Raw genomic sequence first — 20,556 nt, 5'->3', positions numbered from 1 at the left:
TGGGACAGAGTAGGTTGTAGGACTTAGCAGCCAGTGTTGTGATTGATGGAGGCAACTAATGTGGGATTATTGATGGCCAATGGTTAATAATAATAAGAATGACAGTCCATAAGACTGTCAATAAGAAATTGGAAAAACAATATGATATTAGATTGCAAGAATGTGGATTGATAAGGAAGAAATGATAATTGTCTTCAAAGTGGTTTTAGTAGTAGTTGCCTTGGCAAATCATTCAGAAAGTGATTCTTCACTATTTAATCATTTGACTTTTATTCCAAGTGGAAAGAGATTATTTGCTTCATGGGTTTACTTTTGCCCCCTTTATTATCATAATTTTAAGGACAAATTACATATACCTCCCTCGAAATTTAACTAAATTACAGATACCCTCTTGAGGTTTCAAAAATTAAAGATACCCTCTTGAGGTTTATATTTTCATAATAAATTGCCCAATGAAGTTTATATTTTCATAACAATTTACCCCCTAATTTGTTATGCAAATAGTATTTTCAGGGGGTATACGTCTCAGGAGGGTATTTATAATTTTGCTAAACTTCAAGGGGATATATGTAATTTGTCCTAATTTTAACAATAATAGAGTCATTCTACAATAAAGGTTTCTTAACATTCTTCACTTTTTAATCATCGACTTTTATTCCAAAATGGAAAGAGATTGTTTCTTAATGGTTTTACTTTTATAATTTTAACAATAAAAGAATCATTCTACAATGCACATCTCTTATTGGTCATTTTGTGCGCAACCCCTCAATTTGAAGTTGATGCCTGTTTTTTACGGTGATTGAGCATCTCTAAATAATTGTAAGTCTCTCTCTCTCTCTTCGGGTAATTGTAACCATACTTTTTTTTTCAGCAATACTGCGGACCACTAAATTTCTATCACTAACACCACCACTAATGATGTGGCAAGTAAAAAAAAAACAAAAACTAAAACACAACATGTGGCAGTGGGTGAAATCCACAGCCACATCCCTAGTGCAACACTAATTAGTGGCCTGCATCATTTTTCTTTTTTTTTTTCTCCTTCACATAACAATCAAACAGAGAAAAATAATTGTACTTTAAACTTGTTTTCTTGTAGCTCATCATATGCATGACCAAAAATGCTTAGTGGATGGTAGATTAAATTGATTAAATTGAAGTTTACTCCTTTGTCCAGAGGCCACCAATTTTGAGAAAGGCCCAGTCAACCAGCACGCAAGCAAAACCAACTTTGAGAAAAATATGTTTAAAAAGCGACAGTGTTAAAGGGTTTCAAGTACAACAATATCCTAGGCTGAAAGATGCATACTAATATCCTTTTACACTTGAAGCTTTTATCTAGAGGATGATGTTTTGCCTTCATCATCATCATCATCGTGATAAATACTTTCGGCCATTTGCCAGATTTGAAGCGAATTGTCTTCAGCAACACTCGAAATAACCCATGGTTCATTCTTGTTCCATGAGAAATCAGATATCTTTGCTTTGTGACCGCCATGAGAAAAAAGAAGCTCCGGTGGGCCGTCTTCAGCTTCTCCTTCCAACTGCTCATCCCCAATCCTAAAGGCAGTGATATATTAGTAAGATGATATCAATATACAGACAAGTATCTCACTAAATTAAAAATAGAAAAATAAAACCAATTCAGTGATATTCACAAAATTTCATTGACAATTAGAACTGCACAACTTTGAAATATCAGTTGCAGTGACAAATGTGAAGCCATCATGGAAAACAAAGCTTATCCAAGAAATTTCTGATTTCACATCATGATTCATGATTCCTACAGTCTGATATCCATATTCATGACTTCCAACGGAACATTTAGGCATAAAACAACACAGAATACAATTCAGTGTGATCGTTTTCATTACTACTCATTGCAGATTATAATTACTACTACCAGGTGGCCCTTGATCAAGTGAGGATTGGTGAAACAGGATTCATGTAGCCAACACCAAGTAACCGGGACAGGCTTTATTGAGTTGGTTTTAGTAAGGTCCACTGATTGGTGAGCTCCAGCAGCCAAGTGAGAACAGGTCCAAGTGGGAAGGGAAAAAAAAAAAGGAAAAGAAAAGCCACTTTGTGTAAATATGCTAAAGGTTGGTCTATTTCCAGTCTATCCCTGAAACATCCTCAACTAATGAAGAGCAACACTAGATGTTAATAGCACAGAATAATGCATTTAAGCATTATATGGCTTCAGAGGTTCCTATTCATATTTTTCCTGAACTCAACTGTGTGACAATAGTCATTGAAAAGTTAGGAAACAAAAATAGTCAACTGTCAATAGTCTTGTAGATGCCTGGATGGTGGTCTACTCCAGTATCATTTTCTAAGTGGCATGTGCTGTTGTCTAGTGCTTCAGTCAACTTCTAAGTGTTCCAAATAGACCACAATGCTCCATTTTGTTGATGGTGGCAGAAAAAGAACTCAAGTTCTTTATTATCTTCTCCTTGTCTTTTAATAATAGAACGGAATAAAGCCATAAATGAAATATACAAGAGAAATGAAATTAAAGTAACATATCATGATACTAAACAAATTCACAGCATCAACTTCTAGGCGTGAAATACCTGTTAAGGTCCCAAACCATCAATCTTCTGTCATCAGCAGAGGATGCCAAAACAGTTTCATGATTAGGATCCCATTCCACCTGGAATACTTCCTCCCTGTACAAATGCAATAGTTTCATTAAAGATCTAGAAGATAATAGTTAACACATTAAGGAAAAACAAACAAATGCAACTTTATCCAAAATTCAGTAATTTTTAGTGTTCATCAACTGAATAACAACCTATAATATAACAACATTTAATATATGTTACTTGTTAGAATTATCAACATAATGAATTTACATGGTACTGAAGTATAATATCTATCTGAAAGACAAAGGGCATACATGTGACTACTCAAAACATGCAATGGAGATGTCAGCTTCCGCATATCAAACAAACCAACTGTAGTATCTGAAGAAGCTGTAGCCAGAACCCACTCGTTGTATGGATTAAAAGATAGGTAGTTCACCTGGGACCAGGAAAAGAATGTTATTAGTGACAAAGCCATGAATTATCCTACTCAGAGAGTGAACAAAAATATGAATCACACAAGGGAAAGAAGAGGAGGAGTCTTCATTTCAAGATTCAGAAATAGCAATTAAAGGAAACCTAAGAAGTTTTATTTTATTTTCTTTCTTTTTGTTTCTAGTACATATTTTTCTGCATAAATAAAGGATCAGGCCTTCTGAGAATCAATGTACTATACTAACTCCTATTTTCTTTCTTCAGTTATAAAAGAAGATCCCAAAACGACAATTGGTGCAAGAGTGGTTGGGATGAATGCCAAAGGAATCAGGTGTGGGAGGGGTTTGTTCCCTAGGCACATGTGGGAGTGCCTAGGCTCAGGGTTAGACCACCACGTGTGCTATCCCTAGCCACCATAGCTTGGCCACATAGAGGAGAGCATGGAGGTGTATGGTTGGCCCATGTGTCACGTCAAGAGGCTGAGATGTGGCACCATGTTCATTGTAAATGATGTGGTGTGTGTGACAATGCCATGTGGCAGACCCATGTGTATGTATCCACATCTAGAAAATTTTCAAATTACTGATATATAATTGACCTATAAAACTTATAAGAAAATATTAAATACTGAAAACAAGCATATTTAACCTAAAATAAACACTAGTAAGACCTTATTAAGACTAATAACTTGACTATGCATGATTCTAATTGGTCTCATCATGTGAATTTGGACATGTTTCAAGCAATTTCAAACTTTATTATTAATTTTATTTTGCTTCTTCTTAATCATCTTGTGGTCTGCATCAATTAATCTTTGTTCTCCTGATGACTATTCATCAAATCCTCATAGTAACGTTTACATAATGACAAAATATCTTTTAAAGTTGGTGAATCTGAAATATCCAGTTGGAAACATTTACTGGTAAAGTTCAGATTTCAATGAATACGTTACCGAATCAACAAACAAATGAAACGAATGTCATGCCAAAACAAATTATGGTCATATCTTAAAAAGCTTCAACTTGTTAGCATTTCAGAATTCAGAATGCCTAGATGGAAGACAAGATGTGCTTCTGTAACAGAGTGGCACAATCATGCAAGTAAAATATTTCTAAAGATTTAGTTCACCTCTTTCTCATGAACTTGGACAGAATGCTGGGGTTTGTTCGTGCGCATGTCCCAAATCATTAGACAACAATCATCCCCCGCAGACCCAAATAAGTTTTCATTCTTCAAGTGCCATGCTACATCCTCAACCACGCTTCCATGAGCCTAATTCACATTGGTAAACTCTAATTCAGCATTGAACATACCATGTTGAAAAACAAAACAAACATGCACAGAACACTAACTCTTTCATCAACAAATCTAGCTCGAAAACAATCATAATAAACACAAAATGAAAAGGGTAAGAACCAAATACCTCATAAACATGTGTTGCATTGAGCACTTTATCTTGAGGCATAGCGGACACATCCCACAAACATATTTTGCAATCATTTGAACCACTCAAAAGGTAACCCTCCTTAAATTGACTCCACGACAAACCATACCCTTCTTTATCATGACCCATCAATCTCAAATCAGGCTCACAAGATCCCCCCTTCTCATTCATTGTGTGTTTGCTACAGTCAAATACATACACTTCAGATCCACTAGTCTTCGCTGCAACAAGAGATGGATTCTGAAGCATACAGCGTGCCCTATTCACTTCTCCGTCAACATATATCTTTTGTATTATCTCAACCTGTTAAAAAGAAAAAACTCATATTTTCAGCTCACAATGCCACTTGTGCAGCCTCTCTCTTTCACACACATTCATAGCAATTTTACCAAAAAATGCTAATATCCTAACAAATTATCCAAAATAGTAAATTTAGTGATCCGAAGCAATCCCAAAAGTTTTTTCCAATATATTTCTTTAAATGGTTCTTTAAAAGGAAACTTTTCAAATATAATGAACTAAAATCAAGGGTGAGTGAAGTTTTGACAAGAAAAAATGTAAAAAAATGGGTCATATAATGCTCATAGAAATGTGTTGCTACATGATAATTAGTCTAGCCCTATCGTACCACATTAAGAATATACCATATCACATTCCTATTTTGGTTTCACATACCAAAACGATCCATGTTCCAAGTAACTCAAGTTCATAGAAAACATAAACACACGTAGCATATATATACAAGATCAAACATGCATAGGTATGTCAGAAACCTGCAATAATGTATATCTTTTGTGTTATTTTTTTTTATATTTTATATATTGTTGTACAATACCAAACAATAAGTGAAGCCAACTGTCATGAGATGAGTTGTTTAGAAAATCCATGTCATTTTTAAACAAATTTCTCAAATACAAGTTGTTAAGAACTTGTTTCTCAATCTTGGGTCCAAAAAACAACCTATAAATTTTTTTGAAGTTGTCTCTTCAAAACATGACTTCAAATACTAGGGTCTAAAAATTGCACTGAGAATATGTGTTTCAAAATAATACGGGTTTTGTAAAAAAAATTCCACACCAGACAGAGGCTGATGGCACAATGCACATCTAGTTTGGTGCTAAGCTTGCTCTGCTAAGCTACCCTGCCAAGGCACACTCAGCTCAGTCACAAGCAACAAACACTCGGTGCGAATTTGGAAATGATTTCTGATGGATGTGTGACTGCTCTTTTGCTTTTTGGGTGGTGGTTTGTTCTTACCCACCTCCTCTGTTTCGTCTGTTCTTAGCTTGTTGCATTAGGCCGTGCTAGTTTTCTCTTAACCATTGTATTGTGAGTTTTAATCTTTATTCTAGATGTAAAATCTTTTGAGCATCACTGTAAAATCTATCTTTTTGGGTATAAAACTAAGAGAGCCAATGCACCAAAAAAAAAAAAGGCAATTTATTGCCAGAACGATGCTTTTCTATGGGCAATAAAAACCCGCAATCAAAATCAAATCTTTTTTTTCTACCAGCTCAAACAAGTTCAACAAAACGTATTCAGTTGGTAATTTAATCAAACACTTGGCGCGCATAAACATGGAGAGAAATAAATCACACACCAAAACACACACACACCATTGATCATCGAAAAACGTACCTTGGGAATCGCAGAGTCGTGGTCGGGATCAGTCGCCGGTGCCGTGGCCGGATTAAGGGGGAGATGAGCATCGGCGACCATGAGGAAGTTTGGGAAATCATCAGATGTATGGGTCCCTAGAATCAGCTTGTGTACAGCGAATAATCCATCTGTGGAGACGGGTAGCGGAGGCGATGGAAGCCAATGGACGGTGAGAGATGGCCATTCGAGTGAGTGAGAAACGATCAGATCGTAGAGAAGTGGAGTGTTCTTCTTCCATACCGTGAACTCCTCCTCCACCTGCTCAATCCCAGCCTCTCCCTCCTCTCCCATCTCTCTCTCTCTCTCTTCTCTTTCTCTCTCTCTCTGCAGCTCCGTTTTCCCGCCAAAGAAACTGTGGGAAAGTGATTATATACCGTATATGAGGATGGGTTTAGGTTGGACCATCGAGCCTGTCCAATCGGAAAAAGCCCAATCTGACTTCCAGGAGGAGGGCTTGCCCCAGTAATTACAGTACAAACAAAATATTTGAATTGACAAAATTCCCATGCTTTTGTCCAAACTATTGCCAATTTAAGCTTTTATATATATATATATGTAATATTAATAATGTTATGTATTTAAAAAAGTGTCTAAATATTAATAGTAATATTATAAATTCAGACTTAATTATCTAAAAATTATTTAAAATTATCATCTTGTAATTTAAATTTATTTTACATATGAATTATATATTACACAAATTTAATCTCCATTATATAACCACTCAACTAGAAAATTTGAGTGGATAATTTTGGGACAATAGACTTATTTAAATTCAAATATGTGGATCGTATTTGATGAATATGGAATCTTGGCTTGTTTCTAAGGCCCAAAGTTGGCCTAAACCTCAAAAGGGCAACCAGCTCATCCTCGTCGGCCATTAAGGTAGGTCAACGCAATATGCGGCAAATATCCATCCCCCCAAGTTAGTTGATGACATGAAATACTTAGACGCACCAAATCAACACTATCGCCCTCTATACTTGGTACGACTCGGGTGTGCGCGGTGCGAGTTGATGCAGTTTGAAAGAAAAATAGAAATCGTATGGCAGATGGTGGATTGATAAAAGTTTCACTAGAATTTGTCATTTTCCTTATAAGAAACCGGCTGTTCGGTTGGCAAATAATGACGGATTTACCTTGGCGGTTCGGGCGGATTGGCTGTTTATAAAAAATATAATTCAAATTACAAAACTTAAATCAAAGAGTAAAAAAAAGACGAGAGATACCGTGATGTTAAGTATCTTGCGAAGTTTTCTTCTGATACAGCAAGTGTAGCAACAACATGATAATATCAACGACTATGCCATCAGTTCATTACAAGCATATGTGGAAGGTACAATAATCAACTACAATACATAAAATTTCTCTCGAGTAATAATGTAATACTATATTCTAAGGTATAAAACAACAAGCAAACTTAAGTAAAAAAGAATTTTTAGAATCTTATAAAACATGATTTAATAGCGGTGCGGGTCGGTGCGGTTTGGAAGAAAAATAGAAACTGGCGGATTGATAAAAGTGTTACTAGAATTTGCCATTTTTCTTATAAAAAACCAGCGGTTCAATTGACAAATAATAATGAATTTATCTTGGCGGTGCTGTTCGGTGCGATTTTGACAGTTTCGACGGTATTATGCACAGCCCTAAGTACGACCCGAACCTGCGAAAAACTTTACATGACTGGAGACTACCCTTGCAACTTATATTAGCTGTCAAAACAAAGAGAACGTGAACCTGTGCACAAATACTGTTGTGCATGCCCCAAGAATAGTACAACACTTGGAAACAAAGACAAGGAAAAGTGATCAATGGAACCACACTCCCATACAAGACAATAAGTTCTGGTATGCTTTGTTCGTATCACTACATTCTTTTCTCGTCTCTTTCTCATATAACTACTTTGTCATCAAAGGGACCTTAAAAAGAAATCCACTAGTGAGTTCTCAAGTGTTTGTGTGAGGTTGAACAAGGGAAAGCCCAAGTTTGATATGGTAACTCGATTCCTGCTAGCGATATGGTTTAGCCCATTAACCCACCGTCTACTGCTTATCATCAGTATTTATCTTCAATGCCTATTAGCCCGCCGTCTACTAGTTATTATCAGTATTTATCTTAAGTGCAACCCACACCACACCAACTTTGATTTATACCGTATATTCAAACTATGATCACTTTTTAAGATATTAATTGTGAAATTTTTTTTGTAACATTTATGATAATTATAGGATAAATGCATTTAAGAAAATTTTACATGAAGGCTAGTTAATTACGTAATTTCAAATGAATTTGAAAGTTAAAAAAAATCCATTATGCTTCGCCACCAAAAGGTACTGACCTGGTCGTGAGGGCTGACTCTATAATTTTTATTTATTTTTTTTGAACGAGCTAACTCCGTAGTAGTGTTATTACTGCCACAATAAAATAGATATGTGGGATCAAATGATTTTAGTAGAGAGAAGAAGGTTGTGATTGCTCAAATGTTTCCTGTGATTTATGACATTTGCTTCTTTATTTCGGTTCTCTATCTAGTTCCTTATATGTTATCATGTTATTATTATTTGTTCTATGTAGTGGCGGAGCCACATGCAACTTAGGGAGGTCACGTAATTTTTGATTTTTTTTTTTAATATATGTATATAAATATTATTTTTAAATAAAATTTTAAACAAAAATAATATCTAGAATAGAATGTCAAGAATATTTTTAAATTTATGAAAACAATATGACTACAACAAATTATATTTTTATGTATGAAAATTTTATGAAAAAATCTCAATATAAAGGTAATATCTATCATTATTGATATGCAAATATAATTGATCTCACTACATATATGTAAAAATTACTAAGAGGGTTAGTTATATTTGCATGTAGAGTTCACCCTTCATATGTTGTTGTATTATTAATCGGTAATATCATATGTCAATAATAACGTAATATCACAATTATATGAAATTTTTACTTAAATTTTGTAAAAATTTAATTTGTCTTACCATTGTATAATTTATTTTAAGACTTACATATATGACTGTTTTTATATTGTTCATGATACACTAGTTACACGCAATACTTTTTTTTGATCTTATTCGAAATTAATTGTAAAATTTTATGTGAAATACTTTTGTAATAACTCATTTAAGTTTTTGTATTTCATATTAATTCAAAAATTATTATTATCCTCTTATTGTTGGTTATAGAAAAAAAATTAAAGTTGTAATCAAAAAGTGTCCATTCTGATTTAGTTTCCTGACTCCGCCACTGTGTATCCACAAAAATAAAATAAAATAAAATAAAAAATGGGAATAAGATGTGACAGGAGGTGTTTGGCAAAGGCATTTTTTAGCTTTTTGGACTAAAATTTACAAAATGACAAAATAGACTAAAATAACCAATCAAACAAAATGTCACATCAAACCTATAATGATTTCACTTTTTCTCTCACAAATATCACATCCAATTATAAAAAAATTTAATTATCTTTCCAAACACAGAAATTTTAACCTACTAAAATAACCAAAAACTAAAATAACCAAAAACTAAAATAACAACTTCTCAAACAGCCCAGTGTAGTGTTATGGAGCATGAAACAAAAATTGAGATCTACAGTAACGTATTCAAAAGAATATGCCAACCTCTTGTTTTCACTGTTTTGCCTTGTATGGTATCATTTTTGCTTTCTATTTATTTTGTAAAAAACAAATAAATTAGTTGGGCAAACATCTCCAAAAATTGTTTGTGGGATGGAATGGGAACCCGCTAAAACACCAAAAGTTACTCCTTCAATTTCAGAAAATATTTTTGCATTAAAATAAAAAGAAACGAAAAATTTAGTGTTTTTTAACCTTTTATTGTAACTCACCAAACAGGCAGACCACATCACCACAACAATACAACTTATGCCCTTGATTGGTGGTGATAATGATATTGTGCCCACAAAAGGTAAAACATTAAAAATTTAAAGGAGAAAGTAAATAAAAATACAAAGCCCAAGCAGCCATCATCAAAGAAGTCATAATAGAATTGTGGAACCACTCCAGCTTTTTGTGTTGTCCAACCTTATTTTCCACCCAATCGAATCAAACATTGGTCGCAAAACAAATCATACAAATAATACCATACATGTCTTTCCAGGGCAATAATGTCCAGTCCATTCTCATTGCATGTGGGTATGAATGTGATTGACATAAAGCAATTCTCCTACTATATGATGAAACTTTTGAATGGTACACCCCATTCATCAACCACGACCCCATTTTTTGTCAATAAAAAATCAAACGTAAAAGGATGACAACCCATTTGTTTACATTTCAACATTCATCTCTTTCACTTCAACCAAACTAAAATTCAACACAATATACACCAACCAAATTAAAAACCAAAAAAACAAAAACAAATTGTCTCTTTTGGGTTCTACAAAATATCTAATGCAATAAAACAAAAACTAACAGTCCAAAACACACAATTCTTCCACAAAAGACGCAATTTTTAGAGGCTAGAATAGAACCTCACTCAAAATCTTCATTTTCTTGTATCCAATACACTCTTCCTCGCACAATTGTACGATTAAAAATGCATCAGAATATAAGAGTAAGATTTTGAATACCCCATTAACCATATTATATATAGAAGAAATTGTAAATTAGTAGAAATAAAAAAAAGTAATTGCAAAATTATAGAAGTACTCGTGAAAACTATGATCTGACTTACACCAGAACACATACCCCACCCGTTCCTCTATATTTTTACAATTATTTTTACTTATTCTAACTAATTTGCAATTCTCTTGTATATATTTTTACAACAAAAGGGTGATCTAGTAAATTTTTTTTTTTTTTTTGGGGGGTGATATTTATTTAAGTATGACGATCACATGACAGCACATGCAGCAGGGTTTTCATCACTGAAAGCAGTGGTGTAGCGAACTTCAGTAGAGCTGGCACGTGCGAGCTGATTGACACGTGGGTCCTCAGAATATCGCACGTACCCAGCTGGTGCTTTCCTGTCGTACACCCCAGGTGCATAAGGGTGTTCCACCGCATCGTAGGGTACGTAAGGCCAGATCTCGGCCCTCTTACCCGTCCGATGAGCCACGCGGGCCACCACCTTGTCGGGGTCCACATATCCGGCGACTGTCAGCCTGTGCTGTTTTCGGTCCACGTCCACCGACTGTACACCTTTCATTCCCTCCACCGCTCTCTTCACTTTCCTCTCGCATCCTTCGCAGTCCATCTTCACCCTTATCTCCACCGTCTGATCACACATCACCAGACAGATGATGAAAAAAATAAAATCATATATATACATCTTATCTGGTTTCATTTTTAAAATCAATAACTTGTTTTTAAAAATTAAATTGATAAAAAATAAAAAACACTAATTATTTTATATAATTTTCTATTTTTTAACTATTGAAAATTTAAGAACATTTTTTAATGTTTATTTCCTACAAAATAATTTCTATTTTTTCAAAAAAAAAAAAACAAAATTTTAAAAGAAACCAATAAAGGCAGGGGTGCTCGTGAATCGATATTTGACAATTTAATTTGCGGTTTGTACCTGTCCACAAGTTTGCAATTTAAGAAAAATTGAACCCGCAACTATCCACAGTACGGGTTACAATTTGTACAGATAGGGTTCGTGAATATACGAGCGGTTGCGGACGATTTACAGATTAAATTTTTTCCGTTAAAAATCATTCACTGTCTAGTACCTAACAATACAATTAAAATCATTTAAAATCCTAAACTTAACTAAAAATAATTCGTCATTAACTTTTACACTCATCCAAAATCAAAATGTAATAATAATAATTAGTTGGGAACTAAAATAAATTGTTGTCAAATTTCATCTAAATCCAAACCCCTTAAAGAAAATAAAATAAAAATATTTACAAACTCATAAACTCCATAAAAAATGAAAATTATATCATTTATTTAATTTTCAATCTATGATAGGGTTTCTATACTCTAAGAATTTTTTTTAGGAGAAAACAAAAAGAGTTTATATCTCTGTTTTGTGGTTTAGAAAACAAAGAAAATAATTTTTGACTCAAACTTTGAAGCTTGTCTATAAACAACAAAAAAAAACTCAAATGCTGAGAAGGATAAAAAACTTGCTACCAACGTTATCTGTACTTTCTACAGACTAAAAAAAATCAGACGGTCCAGATTTTCAAAAAAATATAAAAAGATGTGACGGATGAGTGCAGGTGAGGGTAAAAACCCGCGACCCGCCAGCAATTCACACAATAGGAAAGTCCTAACATGCATCCGACTCTAACACTTCTGCAAAACCGTCCAAATAAATGCAGGCAATTTGGATTGGGCAAAACCGTCCAAATAAATGCAGGCAATTTGGATTGGGCAATTCTCTTGAATCAGATAAGCCTATGTGTAGTCCTAAGTAAAGGTGACAATAGTCGCAATTTTTAAATCAAAAATAAAATATAAACAACAAAATGCTACTAATCTAGGATGCCTGTAAGGGCAGATTTTCCTTCCATTGCTCCGTTTTACTTAAAACTTTATTTTTTTTGGAATAAATCCGTTTTACTTAACTTTTATCACAATTATACAGATTAAATTTAATTTTTTAAATATAATAAAGAATAAAATATCAAAATTTTGTTTGAGATGTTCTAAATAAGTACACTTTTTGACTTTTTATAAAAAGATGTGTAAAAAAATAGAGAACAGATGTTGATTGATGTGACTAAAAAAAAATAAAAAAAATAAAAAATGTGGACTTATTTTAGTCTTTCCAAACTAGGCCTAAATCTCCCATCTTCCATCAAGTAAACTTTTATAATTTATTAATTATTTTTCGTAATATATCATATTATTTTTTATTTTTATTAATATATATTTTTTTTTAAAATTACAAAATTAACCCAACTCACCACCTCATAAATTCCACTACCATGATACGAATCAAAATAGGAGGCGTAATGGAATGACAAAATTACCCAAAATCTGATTATATTTTACCCAACCTAATTATAAAAAATAGAAGAAGAAAAAATTGAAAGAGTATTAATAATGTAGGATCTAGAGTGAATGAATAGGTCAAAACGGACAAAATGAGAAAAAAATAGAAAATTGTTGAATTTGAAATCAAAAAATGGACACGACATCTCAACCAATTGCCATCCTTACACGGATACTACAAACCCATCCTGGAACCCGCTCCATTACAATCTCTAACAACCCCATGGGCCTTTTACCAGCTAGACTAGATATTACTATCCTCGAATTGTAAGTCATGTGGGACCAGATAGCATGTGGTGCATGCACATCCTAAAAGAATGGGCCACTTAAGATAAGTATTTCATTTGAAAATTAATTATTTTAATTAATTTTTCGATATTTTATTTAAAAAAATTAAAAAATAATGTGATAATTTATAATAAATTTCTAACATTTTAATTATTTTAATTTGTTGACAAACGACAACCACTTGGATTACGTGAGCAAGCAGAAGTGGCGAAAAGCTAGTAGTAGGTCTAGGTCGGTAACATTTTAACAATGTAGAGGCATTTACAGGGAATGATTACCCTGTAATGTATATCCCATCCAAATCCAATCCAAGTAGGATGATGAGAGGAAAGACTGTTCAGGATCCCGACAAAAGGTTTGGCCCACCAACCCAAACGACAAAAACCCGTGGCCAATGGTTTATTCTGGAAGATCCCGCCAGGTGGACGGTCCTGATACCAACCCAGAAAAACCAAAGATTCTACCCACTTTATTTTATTTTGAATTTTTAAAAACTGTTTCTTCATTTTTTATCAGTATTTTTTATTTTTAATGTTTTAATTAATTAAAATATTTGTGAATTGATTTTTTTATAATTTTTTGATATTTTATAAAAAAAATATAAAATATAAAATATAAAATATAAAATAAAAAATTGACAATTTATAGTGATTTTTTAATTTTTTTAATTAAAAAATTATATTTTTACAAATAGATACACTTAAAAATATAAAATTTCATTGTATGTAATGAATTTTTTTTAACTTTTCATGCTATAAATTTTATGCCTTTAAAGTGTATATAAATTAAGTAAATTTATAAATTAAAATATTAAAAAGATTCATTAAAAAAAAAACGAAGTCAAAACTAGCAAACTTTTGAAAATGCTAAATCAACAAGTATATTGATTACTGAAATGACTACAATGCCCATGACCGACACCATTATCAGCAGTTCATGTTGTTTCATCACACAGAACCGGTGGCACAGCCGGGTCACCATGGTAGGTAGCACGGTGGTTGATCTCAGCCCGGCCGGTCCGTACTCTACTCTAATCGGCCGAACACCAAAGTGTATATAAAAAGGGGAAATTTTCATGACACAGTATTTGTAAAAATTAATTACAAATACATGAAAAAAATTATGATTTTGCTTTTTAATATTTGTGAAGTTCACTACTAATCTGAAAATATTTTTCTAAATATACACTGATTTAAAGAGATCTATGTTCGTCAGATCTGACCCAAAAAGTGTCAGAATCTATTAGGAAGTTGGATTCAAACTACTATTTCCAAAAATTGAAAACACAAACTCAACAGATCTAACAAATTTAAAAATAATTTGCAATACAGTGATGTATATACGAGAGGTAGAATACAAAAACAACAATGAAATTAAACCAAAAAAAAAAAAATTTGAATTGAAACTTTTGTATATGTACCTGCAATGGTCTGCGTTTTTTGAAACTGTGACTGCGACCATGACCAGAGCAATCGAACATATCGGAGATATGATCAAGAACTCCCATCTCGACTCACTCTACAAACAAGTTGTTGAAGAAAGAGAAAAACACAAAGCTCGGAGCAAAGTTGAATTTCTTCGATTTAACGATTAAGAATGATGATACACTCCTTTTGTAGCTGCTATTGAGGAAAGGGCATTACTACTATTTATATAAACATTTTCTCTCTCTTAGTAGTCTTTTACGCTATGTTTGGATTGAGTGATTTGGAAAGAAAAAAAAAAAAAAAATAAAGTGGTATATATTTTTCTTATTTTTTTGGATAATTTAAATAGAGAGAAATGGAAGAAATGAAGAGAAATGGAGAGAAGCTCATTTCTCTTATTATAAGCCTCATTTTCAATTTTTCCAAAAGTGGAGAGATTGGGAGAGAAAAGAAATCACTATTTTCATAATATCAATTTTGTCCCTATAAAAATAAAAGAAATAAAATAATTGAAAATATAAAAAGATTATTTTGGTAATATAACATAAAATAATTTCTTTTTTTTTTCTCTTAATAAAACTTAACCAAACAAGAATGAGAGAAATCACAATCATTTCTTTTCTTTTATTTCTTCTTTATTCAAACAAAAAAGAAAAAAAATCACAATAATTTTTTTTTTTTTTTCTTATTACTTAAATAATTATTTCTTTTATTTTCTCTCCTAAGTCCAATCTGGATCGTCAGATTATGTGCTGCTTATGAGCTGTTTTCCGCCACGCGTTTGCGCTCGCCGAGATATTCATGTTTGAATTTAATATTTTACAAATTATATTTTTTATTTTTAATAAATATTTTTAAATTTTTAAGTAATTTTTTTTATTTTTGTAGATATATCTTATTTAAATTTATTTAAAAAATAAAATATTTGTAAAAAAATATTTTAAAAAATTCATAAATATATAAAAATATGAAAAATGTATTGATTTTTTTTATATTTTTAATATTTAATGAATTTTCTAAAATTCTTTTTTATAAATTTTATATTTCTTAAATATGTTTATATTAGGTATATTTAAAAAAATTTAGAAATAATTTGTTTAAAATATTAAAAAAATCTAATAAAAATAAGAAAAATAAGAAATTTTAATTTTTTAAGAGGTGGATCTTGAGTTAACAAATCAAAGCCGACAGGAGCAGGAGAGTGTTTACACCATGTGGGCCAGAATCCATTCGAAAATATGTGACATTTTATATGTACAACCTTTCTTAGGTGTGCCTTGTATATGATGTGTAAGATATTTATACATTTTTTATTTTGTATTTATATTTTTTTATGTATTAAGTTATATCAAAATATTTAAAATTTACACATTGGTGACCTGTTCCAAATAAATTAATCAAATAATATATTATATGACTAAAGGTGCAAATTGTCACAAAAGGTGTAAATAATTTCACAAAAGCGTAAATTTTCACAAAAGGCGTAAGTAATTTTAGAAAAAAAACGTAATTGATTTTTTAAAACTTACATCATTTGGGAAAACTTACGTCTTTTGTGAAAACTTACACTTTTTTTGAAAACTTATATTTTTTTGTGAAATTACTTACACCTTTTCTAAGAACTTATGTTTTTTTTATGAAATTACTTACACATTTTCTGAAAACTTACGCCATTTGAGAAATTACTTACACCTTTTGTAAATACTTACTCATTTTGTGAAAAAGTTACACCATATGTTACAAATTTTCATATGGTTAAACGTATAGCTTTTTTGAAATGTTACTTTTTTTGTGAAATAATTTGTTACATAAAATTTACACATTTTATTGAAACTTACACCTTATGTGAAAACGAAATTTACACATTTTGTGAAATAACTTACACTATTTCTGAAAAGTTACACATTTTGTGAAATAATTTCTTTCATAAAATTTACACATTTTGTAAAAACTTACATGTTTTCTGAAAACTTAAACATTTTCGTGAAAATATTTACACCTTTTTTGAAACGTTACTCCTTTTGTGAAATAATTTTTTTCATAAAATTTACACCTTTTGTAAAAACCAAACTTAAACCTTTTGTGAAGTCACTTACATCTTTTGTGAAAAAAATTATACTATTTCTGAAAAGTTACATCTTTTGTGTAATAATTTCTTTCATAAAATTTACACTTTTTGCTAAAACTTACACATTTTTTGAAAATTTACACTTTTTCGTGAAAATACTTACACATTTTCTGAAAAGTTACTCCTTTTGTGAAATAATTTTTTTCAAAAAATTTACATTTTTTTTGGACTTACACCTTTTGTGAAAACCAAATTTAAACTTTTTCTAAAGTCACTTACATCTTTTGTGAAATAACTTACAGTAATTCTGAAAAGTTACACCTTTTGTGGAAAAAAAAAATCATAAAATTTATATTTTTTGCTAAAACTTACACCTTTTCGTGGAAGTACTTACATCTTTTTTGAAAAATTGCTCCGTTTGTGAAATAAGTTTCAACAAAAGGTGTAAATTTTATGAAAAAAATAATTTCACAAATGGAGTAACTTTTCAGAAAAGATGTAAGTACTTCCACAAAAAGGTGTAAATTTTCAAAAAAATGTGTAAGTTTTAGCAAAAGGTGTAAATTTTATAAAAGAAATTATTTCACAAAAGGCGTAACTTTTCAGAATTAGTGTAAGTTATTTCACAAACAATGTAAATGACTTCACAAAAAGTGTAAGTTTCGTTTTTACAAAAAGTGTAAGTTCCAATAAAATATGTAAATTTTATAAAAAAAAATTATTTCGCAAAAGGAGTAGCTTTTCAAAAACGGTGTAAGTATTTTCCCGAAAAGGTGTAAGTTTTAGCAAAAGGTGTAAATTTTATGAAATTTTTTTTTTCCACAAAAGGCGTAACTTTTCAAAATTAACGTAAGTTATTTCACAAAAGATGTAAGTGACATCACAAAAGGTTTAAGTTTGGTTTTCACAAAAGGTGAAAGTTCCAAAAAAAAATGTAAATTTTATGAAAAAAATTATTTCACAGAAGGAGTAACTTTTCAGAAAATGCGTAAGTATTTCCATGAAAATGTGTAAATTTTTAGAAAATGTGTAAGTTTTAGCAAAAGGTATAAATTTTATGAAAGAAATTATTTCACAAAAGATGTAACTTTTCAGAAATAGTGTAAGTTTTTTCACAATAGATATAAGTGACTTCACAAAATGTAAGTTTCGTTTTCACAAAAGGTATAAATTTTATGAAAAAAATTATTTCACAAAAGGAGTAACATTTCAAAAAAGGTATAAGTATTTTCACAAAAAAGTGTAAGTTTTAGCCAAAAGGTGTAAATTTTATGAAAGAAATTATTACACAAAAGATGTAACTTTTCAGAAATAGTGTAAGTTTTTTCACAAAAGATGTAAGTGACTTCGCAAAAGATGTAAGTTTCGTTTTCACAAAAGATGTAAATTCCAATAAAAGGTATAAATTTTATGAAAAAAATTATTTCACAAAAAGAGTAACATTTCAAAGTGTTCATAAACAAATTGGGACAACCACTAAACAGTTTCCACCAACCTTTTCTCTGTTCTGTCTCTCTTACACACATACACACAGAGAATAGTTACCACCAAACCTTACCTCCACTCACCACCCAACCATCGCTGGCCGCAGTTGCACGCCACCGTCGCACATCGCCACTGTCGCAAATCACCACCGCTGCTACTGCAAGTAGTTTTTTTTTTTTCTCTCTCTCTTTCTGTGTCGATCTTGGTCTCTCTCCGTCGATCTCTGTCTCTTCTCTGTCGATCTTGGTCTCTCTCTGTCGATCTCAGTCTCTCTCTCTCTCTCTGCCGATCTCTCTCCGTCGATCTCCGTCGATCGTGGTCTCTCTCTCTCTGCCGATCTCTCTGTCGATCCCTGTCTATCTCAATCTCTGTCTCTGTTAATCTCGGTCTCTTTCTCTCTCTCCCTTCTTCTATATTAAAAATAGGTTATCTTTTACATTGAGATACTTGGTTGGATTTGGACTTGGACTGGTTAATCTAAGCCTATCTTACTGCCATTACAAACCCCTAAGATCTTATAGCAATTTACCACTAACATTTCGCCAATCCAAATGATAAAATTCCTGGAAGATCTTTCTGGTGTAGTTATAGGGTTAAATTAACCATGGAGACCTTTTAAAAAGAAAAGAAAAGTTTGTTCCCAACGCTCAAGGCTCCCGCTTATTGTAGGTTTTGGAAGAGATAGTAGGCAGACAACCTTCCCCCCCACCTTTTACGATGTATAATTTACTCTCTTAATTATAATAATCCCAAAAATTGTCATCTCGTCTCAGTTCATGACATGCTTAATTCGGTTAGTTTCTATTTTGAACACAATGTGCAGGCATGAGTCAAAGTTTATCCAAATAATTGTTCAGGAGATTTTGAGTAAATTGGATTTCATGGTCTTAAGCGTTACCCCCTATCAAACTGGAATAGATTCTCATGTAAAAGACATTAATCCGTGGTTCCAAGGTGGGTTGAACAATGTCAGCGTAATGGTGATCTATGGGATGGGTGGAATAGGGAAGACAACCATTGCAAAAATTGTTTATAACTAAAACTTCGACAAATTTGAAGGTAGCAGTTTTCTTGCAAATATTAGAGAAACTGCAAAACAACCTAATGGTTTGGTTTGTTTGCAAAGACAGCTTGTTTCAGATATTCTGAAGTGGAATAAGGAAAGAATACACTGTGTTGCTGAGGGAATCAATAAGTTTAAAGATGCTATGTGCTATAAAAGAGTTCTAGTTGTTCTTGATAATGTTGATGATTTGGACCAAGTAAATGCATTATTTGGGATGCGAGATTGGGTTCAACCAGGAAGTAAGATTATGATATCTACTAGACATGTGCAATTGCTAAAGGCTGATGAAGTGTACAAGTCGTATGTGGTTAAGGAATTGAATGATGATGAAGCACTCCGTCTCTTCAGCTGGCATGCCTTTGGACAAGACAAACCTATTGAAGCTTACATGAAGCACTCAAAAAGGGTAATACACCACTGTGGTGGCGTTCCGCTAGCTTTGGAAGTCTTGGGCTCTTCTTTGTCTGGTGAAACTATTGATGTGGAGAGAAAGTGCATTAGCAAAATTAAGAACACTTTTTCCCGAGAAAATTCATAATGTTCTTAAAATGAGTTATGATTCTTTAGATGATCATGAGAAAAATTTATTCCTTGATATTTGCTTGTTTCTTTGTTGGAAAGGACAAGGATTACATAGTTAAAATATTAGAGAAATATGATTTCTCCATAACAATTGGTATTCAAAATCTCACTCATAGAGGTCTCATAGAAGTTAATAAAGATAACAACAAGCTGTTAATGCACTAAGTGCTTAGAGACATGGGTAGGGAAATTGTTCGCCGAGAATCACAAAAGGAACCTGGAAAGTGTAGCAGAGTGTGGTGTCATAAGGATGCCTTCAATGTGTTGAGGGATAAAACTGTAAGAATTATGCTTCTCTCTCTCTCTCTCTCTCTTCATTGTAGTGACTACTTTTCTAACTTTTCTTTATCAGGGAACAACAACAATTGAAGGCCTTAGCCTCAACTTAAAAGATATGCCAGCCAAGATTGCAAGCGGTGCACAATCCCAAAATGAAGATTTTGTTGCAGAACATACAATGTTTAACGAAGGCAATTCATTGAAGCGACGTCGCCGTGGCTTATTCTCTTTTCTCCGTGTTATTCC

The 20,556-nt window shown here is 32.2% G+C and overlaps 3 protein-coding genes across 3 annotated transcripts; 1 reads left to right on the top strand and 2 right to left on the bottom strand.

Annotated features, from left to right (window-relative positions):
- Positions 1–1,230: 1,230 nt before the first annotated feature.
- LOC114270823 (WD-40 repeat-containing protein MSI3) lies at positions 1,231–6,973 on the bottom strand. The gene is made up of 6 exons (XM_028212427.2): positions 6,106–6,973; positions 4,447–4,770; positions 4,152–4,295; positions 2,903–3,027; positions 2,577–2,672; positions 1,231–1,560 (listed from the first exon to the last, which is right to left on the bottom strand). The coding sequence occupies exons 1-6, from the start codon at positions 6,415–6,417 to the stop codon at positions 1,335–1,337; spliced, it is 1,227 nt and encodes a 408-aa protein (XP_028068228.1). The 5' UTR covers positions 6,418–6,973; the 3' UTR covers positions 1,231–1,334.
- Positions 6,974–10,424: 3,451 nt separating this feature from the next.
- Positions 10,425–15,202, bottom strand: LOC114270826 (heavy metal-associated isoprenylated plant protein 26). Its single transcript, XM_028212431.2, has 2 exons — positions 14,824–15,202; positions 10,425–11,379 (listed from the first exon to the last, which is right to left on the bottom strand). Exons 1-2 carry the CDS (start codon positions 14,908–14,910, stop codon positions 10,996–10,998), a joined length of 471 nt encoding a protein of 156 aa, XP_028068232.1. The 5' UTR covers positions 14,911–15,202; the 3' UTR covers positions 10,425–10,995.
- Positions 15,203–19,198: 3,996 nt separating this feature from the next.
- Positions 19,199–19,987, top strand: LOC145791217 (disease resistance protein RPV1-like). The gene is made up of 2 exons (XM_082871537.1): positions 19,199–19,337; positions 19,443–19,987. Exons 1-2 carry the CDS (start codon positions 19,199–19,201, stop codon positions 19,985–19,987), a joined length of 684 nt encoding a protein of 227 aa, XP_082727663.1.
- Positions 19,988–20,556: the final 569 nt, after the last annotated feature.

Source organism: Camellia sinensis, chromosome 5 (assembly GCF_055761805.1).
Source record: "Camellia sinensis isolate YWXY chromosome 5, ASM5576180v1, whole genome shotgun sequence".
NCBI classification, from domain to species: domain Eukaryota; kingdom Viridiplantae; phylum Streptophyta; class Magnoliopsida; order Ericales; family Theaceae; genus Camellia; species Camellia sinensis.
The sequence above is the reverse complement of the archived record's forward strand: the minus strand, read 5'-3'. Positions and strand labels throughout refer to the sequence as shown.